General features: G+C 51.7%; 1 protein-coding gene across 1 annotated transcript; it reads right to left on the bottom strand.

Annotated features, from left to right (window-relative positions):
* Window positions 1-9,544: 9,544 nt before the first annotated feature.
* Window positions 9,545-14,638, bottom strand: LOC142923237 (uncharacterized). The gene is made up of 3 exons (XM_076064173.1): window positions 14,315-14,638; window positions 11,674-11,889; window positions 9,545-11,199 (listed from the first exon to the last, which is right to left on the bottom strand). The coding sequence occupies exons 2-3, from the start codon at window positions 11,868-11,870 to the stop codon at window positions 10,611-10,613; spliced, it is 786 nt and encodes a 261-aa protein (XP_075920288.1). The 5' UTR covers window positions 11,871-11,889; window positions 14,315-14,638; the 3' UTR covers window positions 9,545-10,610.
* Between the last annotated feature and the right edge of the window lie 3,335 nt (window positions 14,639-17,973).

The raw sequence follows: 17,973 nt of genomic DNA, 5'->3' as shown, positions 1-17,973 counted from the left end.
GAGCGTATGGGTGAGTGAACGAGTGAGTGGGTGAGTGAATGAGTGGGTGGACAGATGATTGAGTGTGGGCGAGTTAGTGGGTGGGTGAGTAAATAAGTGGGTGGGTAGGTAAATTAGTGGGTAGGTGAGTGAGGTGCCGGCTCCCAGCCGCCATCTTGCGTAAGGAAGGCACCCAACCGCCAGCTTAGGTCGGAATGGTGAAAATCTTCCATCTTAAATTTTGATTTAAAGCGTTCGTGACTGCAGGGATTCATATTCTTGGTTCTTTCGGTAAAGTCACCACGTAGAAGGGAAACAATAAAATAATAAAAATGTAAAACAACAAAATTATCACGACGTTTACGACCGCAACACAAGCAATCATCATCAGGTGTGAAAACCACAGCAAGAAAATTTGAAAAAAGTGACGGTTTTTGTAAGATGGATTATGGCTTAGCAATCATTGGAAGGATTGATACACTATTTCGGGTCTTAATCGATTGTTCACGCTTACGGTGGCTTTCAGACAGCATACATTAATTTTTCGTCTCCCCCCTCCTCTTTTCCGAACATAGATGGACTCATATTCTTAGTTTTTTCGGTAAAGTCACGTTGAAGAGAAACAACAAAATAACAAAATATATATAAAACAATAACAAATTCTCACGACGTTTCGACCATAACTCAAACGGTCATCATCAGGTGTGTTGGTTTGCATAAATTTATTTTTAAACGGCAAATTTATTTATTTATAAAAAAACGTTGGCGTCACTCGCAGCGATTGGCAGTTTGCCCAGGACTAGTCCATCTATTTTTTTTTGAAAAGAGGAGGGGGGAGACGAAATTTTTTATAATGTGTGCTGTCTGAAAGCGACTGTAAGCGTGAACAATCAATCAAGAACTGAAATGATTTATCAAATCTTTCCAATGATTGCTAAGATAGAATCCACCTTCTCGGTTGAAATTGTCTCTGTGCTTGTATATGTGGATAGCCTCATGAACGAATCTCTCATGGAAGCCAAATGGCTTACAAAGAACCTCCGTCTTGGAAAAGTCAATGGCATGTGAGCCTACTGAATTAGAACAATGATCTGCTACGGCCGAGGTGTTGGTCCTACCGTGTTTAAGGTCTGCTTTATGTTCACGAATGCGGTCCGAGACATGGCTCACATGCCATTTTCCAAGACGGAGGTTCTTTGTAAGCCATCTGGCTTCCATGAGAGATTCGTTCATGAGGCTATCCACATATATAAGCACAGAGACAATTTCAACGGAGAAAATGGATTCTATCTTAGCAATCATTGGAAAGATTTGATAAATCATTTCAGTTCTTGATTGATTGTTTACGCTTACAGTGGCTTTCAGACAGCATACATTATAAAAAAATTTCGTCTCCCCCCTCCTCTTTTCAAAAAAATAGATGGACTAGTCCTGGGCAAACTGCCAATCGCTGCGCGTGACGCCAACGTTTTTTATAAATAAATAAATTTGCCGTTTAAAAATAAATTTATGCAAACCAACACACCTGATGATGACCGTTTGAGTTATGGTCGAAACGTCGTGAGAATTTTTTTATTGTTTTATATATATTTTGTTATTTTGTTGTTTCTCTTCAACGTGACTTTACCGAAAAAACTAAGAATATGAATTACTGCAGTCACGAAAGCTTTAAATCAAAATAGATGGACTCGTCCATCTAAACAAAGAGCCAAATCGCTGTCCGTGGTGCTAACGTTTAAAAATAAATAAATACACACCGCCACTTCTTTCAATGTTTCTTGACGTTGGTTTTCACACCCGATGATGACTGCTTGTGTTGCAGTCGAAACGTCGTGAGAATTTTATTGTTTTATATATATTTTATTATTTTATTGTTTCCCTTCAGCATAATCTTGTTTGAAGGCAACCAACCGCCATATTCGGCAGGAAAGACGCCCAACCGCCATTTTAGGCAATGAAGACTCCTGTGCCGCCATTTTAGGTAGGGACGTTGCCCACCCGCCATCTTAGGTAGGGAAGCGCGCCAACAGAAGTCGCCCACTTCTAGGGGGAGCTCTCTGGGAAATCGGCACTCCCAAACATTCTGCACAAGTGCCACAACGGCCGCCTGTGGCTGATGGGGGTGCCCAAAAAGGGGCCGTCCATAAATGACGTCACGCACCTAGAAGGGGGGGGGTGGGGTCAGAGATTTGTGCCGATGTGTGACGAGGGAGGGGGCGGGGTTTGAGAAATGTGACGTCACATCAGAACTTTCAACAAATACAGACGACACTTTCTACTTAATTAAATAGACTTTTTAATAAACGTTTTCTCCTACAACATCGGAGTGCAGCGCCACGTTAAATACGCACTACAGTGACAATAATTTTAAGCGATTTGAAGCATGTTTTATTTTCAAAATGAAAATGTTTTTTTGGGGGGAGGGTGGGGGTGTGGGGGGGGCGAGGGGGTTGAGGGGAGGGGCAAGGAGGTGAGTGGGTGGATGAGTGAATGAGTGGGTGGGTGGGTGAGTGAATGAGTGGGTGGGTGAGTGAGTGGGTGGGTGGGTTAGTGAATGAGTGGGTGGGTGAGTGGGTGGGTGGGTGGGTGAGTGAGTGGGTGGGTTAGTGAATGAGTGGGTGGGTGAGGGAATAAGTGGGTGGGTGAGTGAATGAGTGGGTGGGTGAGTGAATGAGTGGATGGGTGAGTGAATGAGTTGGTGGGTGGGTGAGTGAATAAGTGAGTGGGTGGGTGAGTTAGTGAATGAACGGGTGGGTGAGTGAATAGGTCGGTGGGTTATTGAATGAGTGGGTGGGTGAGGGAATAAGTGGGTGGGTGAGTGAATGAGTGGGTGAGTAAGTTAATGAGTGGGTGAGTGAGTGAATGAGCGGATGGGTGAATGAATGAGCGGGTAGGTGAGTGAATGAGTGGGTGGGTGAGTGAATGGGTGGGTGAGTGAATGAGTGGGTGGGTGAGTGAATGAACGGGTAGGTAAGTGAATGAGTGGGTGGGTGAGTGAATGAATGAGTGGGTGAGTGAATGAGTGGGTGGGTGAGTGAATGAGTGGGTGAGTGAATGAGTGGGTGGGTGAGTGAATGAACGGGTGGGTGAGTGAATGAGTGGGTGGGTGAGTGAATGAATGAGTGGGTGAGTGAATGAGTGGGTGGGTGAGTGAATGAACGGGTGAGTGAATGAGTGGGTGGACAGATGAGTGAATGAGCGGGTGGGTGAGTGAACGAGTGGGTGGGTGAGTGAATGAGTGGGTGGACAGATGATTGAGTGTGGGCGAGTTAGTGGGTGGGTGAGTAAATAAGTGGGTGGGTAGGTAAATTAGTGGGTGGCTGAGTGAGGTGCCGGCTCCCAGCCGCCATCTTGCGTAAAGAAGGCACCCAACCGCCAGCTTAGGTCGGAATGGTGAAAATCTTCCATCTTAAATTTTTATTCAAAGCGTTCGTGACTGCAGGGATTCATATTCTTGGTTCTTTCGGTAAAGTCACCACGTAGAAGGGAAACAATAAAATAATAAAAATGTAAAACAATAAAATTATCACGACGTTTACGACCGCAACACAAGCAATCATCATCAGGTGTGAAAACCACAGAAAATTTGAAAAAAGTGGCGGTTTTTTTAAGATGGATTATGGCTTAGCAATCATTGGAAGGATTTGATACACCATTTCAGGTCTTAATCGATTGTTCACGCTTACGGTGGCTTTCAGACAGCATACATTAATTTTTCGTCTCCCCCCTCCTCTTTTCCGAACATAGATGGACTCGTCCATTTAAACAAACTGCCAAATCGCTGTCCGTGGTGCTAACGTTTAAAAATAAATAAATACACACCGCCACTTCTTTCAATGTTTCCTGCCGTTGGTTTTCACACCCGATGATGACTGCTTGTGTTGCAGTCGAAACGTCGTGAGAATTTTATTGTTTTATATATATTTAATTATTTTATTGTTTCTCTTCAGCATAATCTTGTTTGAAGGCAACCAACCGCCATATTCGGCAGGAAAGACGCCCAACCGCCATTTTAGGCAGTGAAGACTCCTGGTCGCCATTTTAGGTAGGGACGTTGCCCACCCGCCATCTTAGGTAGGGAAGCGCGCCGACAGAAGTCGCCCACTTCTAGGGGGAGCTCTCTGGGAAATCGGCACTCCCAAACATTCTGCACAAGTGCCACAACGGCCGCCTGTGGCTGATGGGGGTGCTCAAAAAGGGGCCATCCATAAATGACGTCACGCACCTAGAAGGGGGGTGGGGAGGGGTCAGAGATTTGTGACGACGTGTGACGAGGGAGGGGGCGGGGTTTGAGAAATGTGACGTCACATCAGAACTTTCAACAAATACAGACGACACTTTCTACTTAATTAAATAGACTTTTTAATAAACGTTTTCTCCTACAACATCGGAGTGCAGCGCCACGTTAAATACGCACTACAGTGACAATAATTTTAAGCGATTTGAAGCATGTTTTTTTTTCAAAATGGAAATGTTTTTTTTTTGGGGAGGGTGGGGGTGTGGGGGGGGGGAGGGGCGAGGGGGTTGAGGGGAGGGGCGAGGAGGTGAGTGGGTGGATGAGTGAATGAGTGGGTGGGTGAGTGAATGAGTGGGTGGGTGAGTGAGTGGGTGGGTGGGTTAGTGAATGAGTGGGTGGGTGAGTGAGTGGGTGGGTGGGTGAGTGAATGAGTGGATGGGTGAGTGAATGAGCAGGTAGGTGAGTGAATGAGTGGGTGGGTAAGTGAATGAGTGGGTGAGTGAATGAGTGGGTGGGTGAGTGAATGAACGGGTAGGTAAGTGAATGAGTGGGTGGGTGAGTGAATGAATGAGTGGGTGAGTGAATGAGTGGGTGGGTGAGTGAATGAGTGGGTGAGTGAATGAGTGGGTGGGTGAGTGAATGAACGGGTGGGTGAGTGAATGAATGAGTGGGTGAGTGAATGAGTGGGTGGGTGAGTGAATGAACGGGTGAGTGAATGAGTGGGTGGACAGATGAGTGAATGAGCGGATGGGTGAGTGAACGAGTGGGTGGGTGAGTGAATGAGTGGGTGGACAGATGATTGAGTGTGGGCGAGTTAGTGGGTGGGTGAGTAAATAAGTGGGTGGGTAGGTAAATTAGTGGGTGGGTGAGTGAGGTGCCGGCTCCCAGCCGCCATCTTGCGTAAAGAAGGCACCCAACCGCCAGCTTAGGTCGGAATGGTGAAAATCTTCCATCTTAAATTTTTATTCAAAGCGTTCGTGACTGCAGGGATTCATATTCTTGGTTCTTTCGGTAAAGTCACCACGTAGAAGGGAAACAATAAAAATGTAAAGCAATAAAATTATCACGACGTTTACGACCGCAACACAAGCAATCATCATCAGGTGTGAAAAGCACAGCAAGAAAATTTGAAAAAAGTAGCGGTTTTTTAAGATGGATCATGGCTTAGCAATCATTGGAAGGATTTGATACACCATTTCAGGTCTTAATCGATTGTTCACGCTTACGGTGGCTTTCAGACAGCATACATTAATTTTTCGTCTCCCCCCTCCTCTTTTCCGAACATAGATGGACTCGTCCATCTAAACAAACAGCCAAATCGCTGTCCGTGGTGCTAACGCAAAAAACAAACAAATAAATAAATAAATACGCACCGCCACTTCTTTCAAATGTTTCCTGCCGTTGGTTTTCACACCTGATGATGACTGCTTGTGTTACAGTCGAAACGTCGTGAGAATTTTATTGTTTTATATATTTTATTATTTTATTGTTTCCCTTCAGCAAAATCTTGTTTGAAGGCAACCAACCGCCATATTCGGTACGAAAGACGCCCAACCGCCATTTTAGGCAGTGAAGACTCCTGTGCCGCCATTTTAGGTAGGGACGTTGCCCACCCGCCATCTTAGGTAGGGAAGCGCACCGACAGAAGTCGCCCACTTCTAAGGGGAGCTCTCCGGGCAATCGGCACTCCCAAACATTCTGCACAAGTGCCACAACGGCCGCCTGTGGCTGATGGGGGTGCTCAAAAAGGGGCCGTCCATAAATGACGTCACGCACCTAGAAGGGGGGGGTGGGGAGGGGTCAGAGATTTGTGACGAAGTGTGACGAGGGAGGGGGCGGGGTTTGAGAAATGTGACGTCACATCAAAACTTTCAACAAATACAGACGACACTTTCTACTTAATTAAATAGACTTTTTAATAAACGTTTTCTCCTACAACATCCGAGTGCAGCACCACGTTAAACACGCACTACAGTGACAATAATTTTAAGCGATTTGAAGCATGTTTTATTTTCAAAATGGAAATATGTTTTTTTTTGGGGAGGGTGGGAGTGTGTGGGGGGGGGGGGGGCAGAGCTTTGTGACGTCATATTTGAGGGGGGTGTGTTAAAAATCGTTAAAAATCGCGTGACGTCATTTATGGACGGCCCTAAAGAGATAAAAAAAGTATTACACACGGAACTTTTATTTCCGATGTCAAGAAGAAGTCGACGTGACGGGGAGTAAGGGAATAATCGAGGCGACTTTGTTTGGTTCCGTTGCGGTTTGGGGAAGGCGAGGGGGTGGACAGGCGCCTGCAAACCAGGCGAGGGTTGGTGGATCACCGCAGGCACAGGCAGATGCCGGGAAATGGCGACAGAGGCCCGGGGCCCCACCTGTTCCCGCCTCCACGGGGCGAGGCGATTCCCCCGTCGCATCGCCGAACGTTGCACCGCGGACTCGGCTCGCGTGCAGGGCGCGAAAGGAGATTCGACGGAGCATGGGGGACCGGCAGACTTACACAGGCACTCGCCCACAGACTCGCAACGGACACCCGCAGACTCACAATGGACACCCGCAGACTCACAACGGACACCCACAGACTCACAATGGACACCCACAGACTTACACAGCCACTCGCCCACAGACTCACAACGGACACCCACAGACTCGCAATGGACACCCACAGACTCACAACAGACACCCACAGACTCACAACGAACACCCGCAGACTCACAACGGACACCCGCAGACTCACAACGGATACCCACAGACTCACAATGGACACCCACAGACTCACAACGGACACCCACAGACTCGCAACAGACACTCACAGACTCACAACAGACACCCGCAGACTCAGAACGGACACCCACAGACTCACAACGGACACCCACAGACTCACAACGGACACCCACAGACTCGCAAGGGACACCCACAGACTCACAAGGGACACCCACAGACTCGCAAGGGACACCCACAGACTCGCAACGGACACCCACAGACTCACAACGGACACCCACAGACTCACAACAGACACCCACAGACTCACAACGGACACCCACAGACTCACAACGGACACCCACAGACTCACAACGGACACCCACAGACTGGCAACAGACACCCACAGACTCACAACGGACACCCACAGACTCGCAACGGACACCCACAGACTCACAACGGAGACCCACAGACTGGCAACAGACACCCGCAGACTCACAACGGACACCCACAGACTCACAACGGACACCCACAGACTGGCAACAGACACCCGCAGACTCACAACGGACACCCACAGACTCACAACGGACACCCACAGACTCACAACGGACACCCACAGACTCACAACAGACACCCACAGACTCACAACAGACACCCGCAGACTCGCAACGGACACCCACAGACTCACAACGGACACCCACAGACTCACAACGGACACCCACAGACTCACAATGGACACCCACAGACTCGCAACAGACACCCACAGACTCACAACGGACACCCACAGACTCACAATGGACACCCACAGACTCACAACAGACACCCGCAGACTCACAACGGACACGCAGACTCACAACGGATACCCACAGACTCACAACAGACACCCGCAGACTCAGAACGGACACCCACAGACTCACAACGGATACCCACAGACTCACAACGGACACGCACAGACTCACAACGGATACCCACAGACTCACAACGGACACCCGCAGACTCGCAACAGACACCCGCAGACTCAGAACGGACACCCACAGACTCACAACGGACACCCGCAGACTCGCAACGGACACCCACAGACTCGCAACAGACACCCACAGACTCACAACAGACACCCACAGACTCACAACGGACACCCACAGACTCACAATGGACACCCACAGACTCACAACGGACACGCGCAGACTCACAATGGACACCCACAGACTCACAACGGACACCCACAGACTCACAACGGACACCCAAAGACTCACAATGGACACCCACAGACTCACAACAGACACCCGCAGACTCACAACAGACACCCGCAGACTCAGAACGGACACCCACAGACTCACAACGGACACCCGCAGACTCGCAACGGACACCCACAGACTCGCAACAGACACCCACAGACTCACAACAGACACCCACAGACTCACAACGGACACAAGCAGACTCACAACGGACGCCGGAAGACTCACAACGGACACCCACAGACTCACAACGGACACCCACAGACTCACAACGGACGCCGGAAGACTCACAACATACGCCCACAGACTCACAAAGAGACCCATTAACGTGGAAAGGGACCAATCTATTTGGAAAGGGACCAAGGGAAGGCGCCGAACCGCCATCTTACGTGGGGAAGGCATCCAATCGCCATCCCACCCTACCTGCCCATTATAAATCCACCCCACCTGTCCATTATGAACCCACTCTACCTGCCCATTATAAACCCACTCTACCTGCCCATTATAAACCCACCCTACCTGTCCATTATAAACCCACTCTACCTGCCCATTATTAACCCACTCTACCTGCCCATTATAAACCCACCCTACCTGCACATTATAAACCCACCCTACCTGCCCATTATAAACCCACCCTACCCGTCCATTATAACCTACCCTACCTGTCCATTATAAACCCACCCTACCTGCCCATTATAAACCCCAGTGACACGGCCAAGATGAACCCACGCTACCTGCCCATTATAAACCCCAGTGGCACGGCCAAGATGAACCCACCCTACCTGCCCATTATAAACCCACCCTACCTGTCCATTATAAACCTACCCTACCTGCCCATTATAAACCCACCCTACCTGTCCATTATAAACCCCAGTGACACGGCCAAGATGAACCCACCCTACCTGTCCATTATAAACCCCAGTGAAACGGCCAAGATGAACCCAGACCCCACAGGTCACTGACAATCGACGGCACCAGACCCCACAAAATCAACGTCCGCAAGGTCATCTCACGTCCCGATGACTTTATGCACAATAACAACGCTCTTAGAAGAACAAAACATTCTTACAATAATTATAATATTTACAATAAAACATTCAAAACTACGATATTATGTACAGAGCTATATGATGACTTTATGCACAATAACAACGCTCTTAGAAGAACAAAACATTCTTACAATAATTATAATATTTACAATAAAACATTCAAAACTACGATATTATGTACAGAGCTATATGATGACTTTATGCACAATAACAACGCTCTTAGGAAGAACAAAACATTCTTACAATAATTATAATATTTACAATAAAACATTCAAAACTACGATATTATGTACAGAGCTATATATGATTAAATTATAACTTTTTTTCTTAACAAACTTCACGTGGCAGGGCCTAGGCACGCTTCTCGTCCAGTGCCTGCACCAGGCCTCCCTTCCCCCTCCCCATGTCCTGGAAACCGTGTGGCGAGGTCACTCCCTCATCCTCCTCCTTTGAGGACTGCCACCGGATGAAAACCAGCATGGGTTTGAGTCCCGGGTAAGGGAGCCCTGGGTAGGCTACTGGGCTGAGTGTGTGGTGAGCGTGTGGTGGGCTGAGTGTGTGGTGAGTGCAGTCAGAGTGGCTGTGTCCAGTCCATGTCTGGGTTTCCACTCTTTCGTCTTCTGCCACAGCTATTTGCCACGGGAGTGTGTGGGGTGAGTGTGTGTGTGGTGCGTGTGTGTGGTGAATGTGTGTGTGGTGAGTATGTGTGTGGGGTGAGTGTGTGTGGGGTGAGTGTGTGTGTGTGTGGGGTGAGTGGGTGTGTGTGGGCTGGGTGTGTGTGGTGAGTGTGTGGTGGGCTGAGTCAGAGTGGCTGTGTCAAGTCCATGTCTGGGTTTCCACTCTTTCGTCTTTTGCCACAGCTGTTTCCCACGGGAGTGTGTGGGGTGAGTGTGTGTGTGGTGACTGTGTGTGTGGTGAATATGTGTGTGGTGAGTGTGTGTGTGTGTGGGGTGAGTGTGTGTGTGGGTGAGTGTGTGTGGTGAGTGTGTGTGTGTGTGGGGTGAGTGTGTGTGTGGTCAGGGTGTGTGTGTGGGGTGAGTGTGTGTGTGGTGAGGGTGTGTGTGTGTGGGGTGAGTGTGTGTGTGGGGTGAGTGTGTGTGGTGAGGGTGTGTGTGTGGGGTGAGTGTGTGTGTGGGGTGAGTGTGTGTGGTGAGGGTGTGTGTGTGGGGTGAGTTTGTGTGTGGGGTGAGTGTGTGTGGTGAGGGTGTGTGTGGGGTGAGTGTGTGTGTGGGGTGAGTGTGTGTGGGGTGAGTGTGTGTGTGTGTGGAGTGAGTGGGTGTCTGTGGGCTTGGTTTGTGTGGCTGGGTGTGTGTGGTGAGTGTGGTGTTATGGGGTGGGTGGGTGGTGCTTGCGGTGGTGGTGCTGCTCGTGGTGGTGGATGGCACCGACTCCACCACCACCACCACGCCGCTACTCTGCCGTGGGCCGTCCACCACACAGCAGCAGGCGGCCGAAGAGCGACCGGAGCGCCCTGCCCAGTTGGGCCAAGCCCCCTCGCTTCTTCTTCTTATCCTCCTCTTCCTCCTCCTCCTCCTTCTTCTGCTGTTGCCGCATCTCCACCTCCTCCATCTTCTCCATCTTCTCCTTGTTCTCTTCTGTCTCCTCCTCCAACTCCTTCGTCTCGACCTCTTGCACCACGGCCACCACCACCACCTCCTTCTCCTCCTTCTCCTCCTCCTTCTCCTCCTTCTCCCCCATCTTCTCCTCCATCTTGTCCTCCTCCTTCTCCTCCATCTTCTCTTCATCCTTCTCCTCCTTCTCCTCCTCCGTCTTCTCCTCATCCTTCTCCATCTTGTCCTCGTCCACTTCCATCTTCACCACCGCCACCACCACCTTCGTCTCGACCTCTTGCACCACCACGGCCACCACCTTCTCCACCTCCTCCTCTGTCTCCTCGTCACCCCCCTCCTCCTCACATTTGTCATCCTGCTCCTCCTCCATCTCCTCCGATGAGGAGGATGATGATGATGATGGTGGGAGCCTCTTCTCCGGCTGAGCTCTGTGGAGAGAGAGGCAGCAGCACCACAGCACCACCACGTCAGCATCCCGCGACTACGGCCAGAGGTCACAGTCAGTCCCCACCCCCAGGAGTGGACTTGCCCATCACGAGTTTCTACAGACTCATAGACACCCACAGAGATTCACAGAGACCCGTACTCATAGAGACCCATACTCATAGAGACCCATACTCATAGACACCCACAGAGACTCACAGAGACCCATACTCATAGAGACCCATACTAACAGAGACCCATACTCATAGAGACCCGCAGAGACCCATACTCATAGAGACCCGCAGAGACCCATACTCATAGAGACCCATACTCATAGAGACCCACAGAGACCCACAGAGACCCGTACTCATAGAGACCCACAGAGACTCACAGAGACCCATACTCATAGAGACCCACATACACCCATACTCATAGAGACCCATACTCATAGAGACCCATACACACAGAGAGAGCCTCACCGTGGCTTCACAGCTCTGGGGAGGGCCCGGCTGGTGGTGGGGAGGGCCCGGCTGGTGCTGGGGAGGGCCCGGCTGGTGGTGGGGAGGGCCCGGCTGGTGGTGGGGAGGGCCCGGCTAGTGGTGGGGAGGTCGTCGCTGGGGCTGGCGGTGTCGTCGCTCTGGAGCCAGCCGTGAGCCAGCGCCTGCTCCGGTGTCATGCGGCGTTCTGGATCCCAGCTAGGGTGAGGGGGGGCACGGAGGGGGATAAAGGGGGGGGGCACAGAGGGGGTGAGTGGTGGTGGTCTTGGGTTGCTGAGGAGATGGAGTCTGCCTCAATGGCTTGCGATCACAAATCTCTATTTAACTACATCAAAACAAGTAACCTGCAGCGCCACACCTATTACCATCGTTAGGGGAAACAACGGTGATCCAATCTCCGACCCCCAGGAACGGGTTTGCAGATTTGCTGAGCATTTCTGTGAGGTCCTGGGGAAGGGGGAATCCCTCAGCCTGGCAAAACGTGGGACAAAGTGGGGTTGACCCTGCTGAGGCTGTGGTGCCTCAAATATTGGAGGAGGTTGTCACCCCCTGTGAGTGGCTGGCTGAGGTGTCATCTGTTGAGGAAGTACTGAAGGCGATCCAGAGTCTGAGACCAGGAAAGGCACCGGGCAGAGGTGATCTCCCAAGCAAAATGCTGAGGGAGGGTGGCGTTTGTGCACAGACTGCCCTACATGACATCATAACAACAGTCTGGGCCACTGGACGGGGAGGCTTGCGGAGCCCCAATGTGATTTCAGGAAAGGGCGGTCTTGCACAGATGCCATATTTTCTGTCCGTTTGTTACAGTAGAGGTGTAGGGAATTCCAACAAGACCTACATCTCTGCTTTATTGACCTGGTCAAGAGCTATGAAACCATCAGTAGGCCTGGGCTCTGGGTTGTTCTTTGTGCTTTCGGAGTCCCTGACTCTCTGCTCACGATGATTAAGGACCTTCATATTGGTGAGCGGGCCCAGGTAAAACTACGTGGACTGGAGTCAGAGCCATTCCCTGTTCACCTTGGGGTGCGACAGGGATGTCCTCTGCCTCCCACATTATTTCACATTTATTTCGACCACGTAGTTTGTGAAGCCTTCGATGGCTACAGATATAATGGGAGGCTGATCGATGCCCAGGTACGGTCAACGGATGGCTCCCTATTGGTCAACCATGTTACGTATGCCAATGATTTGGTAATAGATGCTCAGAGGAAGAGTTGGACGCACTGCTGCTGAAACAGGAGCATGCCACTAAAAGTTGGGGCCTTACCATCAGCACCACCAAAACTAAGCATCTGCCTGGGTACTTGTGGAGGAGGCTTGTGGAGGACGCTGATACTGGGCGATTGGAGGCAGTCGCGCTCCAACAACAATGGAAGGCATTAGAGCGACGCTCACAACAATGAGCGGAACACCGGGTGGCCAAAGCACAGCAGGTTGGCACAGTAGGGGGCACAGGTGGTGCATCAGCCAGCAGTAATCTCAGTCAGTCGACCCGTGGCACCTGCTGGATCTGCCCCGTGACCTCCTGCCAGCGAGCGTTCGACACTTCACTTTGGCCTCAACGTGCACATGGCCTGGCACAAGCGCCGTGGTGATGTCACCGCCACTTAGTGGCGAATGGCGGTTGTTATTGTTGCGGACGTGTGTGAGTGTGTGTGTATATATTAACCTGCTCATCCCACTAATCTCTCTTGCATAATCTCTCCCATCAACATAGTGATACTCTCCCATTAACGCGGCTGTTGCGCGCATATGCAGGGGCGATACTCTTATGCGGCGACGGAAGCCCAGTTCATGCTAATCTCTCTCCCTAATCTCTCTTTCTCTCCCTGATCTCCCCCATTAACACAACTGACGCGCTTGCATGCAGGGATGGAATTCCTTTCCAGCTCAGACCCTGCCTGCTCGCCCTTCGACAACGCATATATATAAAGTCTTGTTGTTGTAACAGCTCTCTCGCTGTGTTTCTTCCTGGTTCAGCTGTTCCCCTGCTGGATTAATTTTTTTCCACCTGAGGACGACCGCTTGGTGTTGCGATGGAAACGTCGTGATATTTTATATTTATTTTATTCTACTTTTTTTTACCTGCGTGACTTTACCGAAAAAAACCACGGCCAACAGCAGGGACTGCGTTTATCTGAGCAACCGGTCCTGGCCCTCCCCTCGGTCGACTCAGCCTCAAATGAGTACCTGGTGCGGTGTGTAAATATCGCCACCCGGGAGACAAAGGCGGCCGGGCGTGGTGGTGCTGGCCACCCACGCCCTCTGTGTGTGCCACAGCGCCGGCCTTCATAGATGCTGCTACTCGCTACTCGCTAACAGCACTTGCCCCTACAGCCTGCTAGAGGCTACACGGGGGATTTTTATCTGCGTGTAGGTGCTGCTACTCGCTACTCGCTAACAGCACTTGCCCCTACAACCTGCTAGAGGCTACACGGGGGATCTTTATCTGTGTGTAGGTGCTGCTACTCGCTACTAGTAACAGCACTTGCCCCTACAGCCTGCTAGAGGCTACACGGGGGATCTTTGTCTGTGTGTAGGTGCTGCTACTCGCTACAACTAACAGCACTTTCCCCTACAGCCTGCTAGAGGCTACACGGGGGATCTTTGTCTGTGTTCTTACTGTAGGCAGTTTCTGATAAAGTGCACGAGCTGAACTCCACATCCCCGCAGCACGAAGTGCAGGGGAATACTTCCCGGGTGACGCTTCTTGCCCAGGCAGAGAGGATGGCCGAAATGGTCTGCAGGAGGGAGAGAGAGAGAGAGAGAAAAGCAGAGAGAGACAGAGAGAGACAGAGAGACAAAGTAGGAGAGACAGAGAGAGACAGAGAGAGAGAGAGAAAGAGATGGATCGAGAGACAGGGAGAGAGAGAGAGAGTGATAGAGACAAAGAGACAGAGAAAGACAGAGAGACAGAGAACGAGAGACAGAGAGAGACACAGATAGAGAGAGAGATAGAGAGATAGGCAGAGAGAGACACAGAGACAGAAAGAGACAGAGAGACAGAAAGATGGAGAGACAGAGACGCACACAGAGAGACACAGAGAGAGACACAGAGAGAGAGAGATAGAGAGATAGGCAGAGAGAGACACAGAGACAGAGAGACAGACAGAGAGACAGAAAGACAGAGAGACAGAGACAGAGAGAGAGACAGAGACACACAGAGAGAGACAGAGATGGATAGAGAGACAGGGAGAGAGAGAGAGTGATATAGACAAAGAGACAGAGAAAGACAGAGAGACAGAGAACGAGAGACAGAGGGAGACAGGCAGAGACAGAGAGAGACACACAAAGAGATAAAGAGAGAGACACACAGAGAGAGAGAACGAGAGAGAGAGACACACGCACAGTGTCACCAACCACCACGTCATCCACATATCAACTCACCCACCCACACCTACACTCCCACCCACCTACCCACCCACCCACCTACCCCCGCTTTGGTTACTTATCGCCCCTAACCCAGGTCGTTACTGAGTCGGCCCAAGCCCCAACCACCACCTCCTCCCTCCCCATCCCCCCAGGCCCCCCCCCACCACGACACCACCACCATCGCCACCACCACAGCACCATCACCGCACCACCACCACACCACCCTTCTACTCACCAAAGAAGTACTCTTTGTTGCGAGATCTCTCCAACATGTCTTTCGGAGGCATGCCCATGATCTGCACAACCATTTCAAGACAGAGAGAGAGACACGCTTGTTACACGCTTGTTACACGCATGTTACATGCGTGTTACACGCATGTTACATGCGTGTTACACGGAGAGACCCATAGAGATTCAGAGACATATAGAAACATAGGGACTCCTAGAGACCCATACATAGATCCATAGAGACCCACAGAGATTCAGAGACTCACATAGAACCATAGGGACTCACAGAAACCCATACAGAGACCCATAGACTTACATAGAACAATAGGGCCTCACAGAAACCCATACAGAGACCCATAGAGATTCAGAGACTCACATAGAACCATAGGGACTCACAGAGACACATACAGAGACCCATAGAGACCCATAGACTTACATAGAACAATAGGGCCTCACAGAAACCCATACAGAGACCCATAGAGATTCAGAGACTCACATAGAACCATAGGGACTCACAGAGACACATACAGAGACCCATAGAGACCCATAGACTTACATAGAACAATAGGGCCTCACAGAGACCCATACAGACACCCATAGAGACCCATAGACTTACATAGAACAATAGGGCCTCACAAAAACCCATACAGAGACCCATAGAGACCCACAGACTTCCATAGAACAATAGGGCCTCACAGAGACCCATACAGAGCCCCTTGGAGATCTAGAGACTCATGTAGAAGGACAGGGACCTACAAAGGGACCCACGCTACAGCTAAACTATTTTTCTTTAACCAGGTAAGGCGCCCACAGAGCTGCATAGCTATTTCTCATCGGCCGTACGGCAGAAGAAGATCTCATTGTGACATTGTCACATCGAGCATTATGGGTGCGTAGGTGGGTAGATGGGTGGGTAGGTTGGTAGGTGGGTGGGTGAGTGGGTAGGTGGGTCAGTAGGTTGGTAGGTGGGCGAGTGGGTCGGTGGGTAGATAGGTGGGTTGGTAGGTGGGTGGGTGTGTCGGTAGGTAGGTGGGTGGGTAGGTGGGGGCGTAGGTTGGTAGGTGGGTGGGTGAGTGGGCGAGTGGGTCGGTCAGTGGGTGGGCGAGTCGGTGGGTAACTGGCCAGGTGACTGGCTGGGTGACTGGCTGGGTGACTGGCTAGGTGACTGGCTGTGTGACTGGCTGGGTGACTGGCTGGGTGACTGGCCAGGTGACTGGCTGGGTACATGGCCAGGTGGCTAGCTGGGTGACTGGCTGGGTGACTGGCTAGGTGACTGGCTGTGTAACTGGCCAGGTGACTAGCTGGGTGACTGGCTGCGTGTCTGGCTGGGTGACTGGCTGGGTAACTGGCCAGGTGACTGGCTGGGTGACTGGCTGGGTGACTGGCTGGGTGTCTGACTGGGTGACTGGCTGGGTGACTGGCTGCGTGACTGGCTGGGTGACTGGCTGGGTGACTGGCCAGGTGGCTGGCTGCGTGACTGGCTGGGTGACTGGCTGGGTGACTGGCTGGGTGACTATCTGGGTGACTGGCTGCGTGTCTGGCTGGGTGACTGGCTGGATAACTGGCTAGGTGACTGGCTGGGTGACTGGCTGGGTGACTGGCTGGGTGTCTGACTGGGTGACTGGCTGCGTGACTGGCTGGGTGACTGGCCATGTGGCTGGCTGCGGGACTGGCTGCATGACTGGCTGGGTGACTGGCTGGGTGTCTGACTGGGTGGCTGGCTGGGTGACTGGCTGGGTGACTGGCCAGGTGACTGGCTGGGTGTCTGACTGGGTGACTGGCTGGGTGACTGGCTGGGTGACTGGCTGGGTGACTGGCTGGGTGGCCGGCTGGGTGGATGTCTGCGGGGCCGGTCTGGGCCAAGTCTCCCGCTTGAGGTGTCCCCCCCCGCCTTCCCCCAAGGAGGCTCCCCGGTCACCTCGATGCAGCATGCCAGGTGGTCGTCGTGGCCGAAGGAGCGGAAGAGGTCCCTGCCGGTGGCCATCTTGGCGACGGTGCAGCCCAGGGACCACGTGTCCGCGGCGCAGGTGACCGGGTAGCCCAGCAGCACCTCGGGCGCCATGTAGACGAGGGTGCCTCCCACGCACGGGGCTGTGTGGATGACGGCAAGCGACAGCGGCGGTGATGGTGAATGTGGACTGGGTACGTGCGTGTGTGGGGGGTGGTGGTGGGTGGGTGGGTGGGTGGAGAAACCCACACACACAGACACCCACACACACACACAGACACCCACACACACAGACACCCACACACACCCACACACCCACACACACCCACACACACAGACACCCACACACACACACACCCACACACACAGACACCCACACGCACAGACACCCACACACCCACACACCCACACACACCCACACACACCCACACACACCCACACACGTGCAGGTGTAGGGGGGTCACCACTCACGTGGACGGTCCACAAAGAAGCTGAGGCCGAAGTCGGTGACTCTGGCAACGCGGCTCGCGATGTTTTTCACCAGAATGTTGCGCTGGATGGGGAGCGAGCGGCAGGGAGAGAGAGGATTCACACTCAGCGGGGTCAAGGCGGCGAGCACTCTCTAGGACTGTACGTCTATGTACGGTGACTACCTCTACTTATGAACGTTCAGCTTGCGAACTTTCAGAGATACGAACCAAACCCAGTCCGTACGCTCAAGTTGCTGCTGTTCA

Source organism: Petromyzon marinus, unplaced genomic scaffold, assembly GCF_048934315.1.
Source record: "Petromyzon marinus isolate PM22_M1 ecotype Great Lakes invasive population unplaced genomic scaffold, UKy_Petmar_22M1.pri1.0 PM_Scaffold_35, whole genome shotgun sequence".
Lineage (NCBI taxonomy): Eukaryota > Metazoa > Chordata > Hyperoartia > Petromyzontiformes > Petromyzontidae > Petromyzon > Petromyzon marinus.
This window is presented reverse-complemented; position numbering and strand designations above follow the sequence as displayed.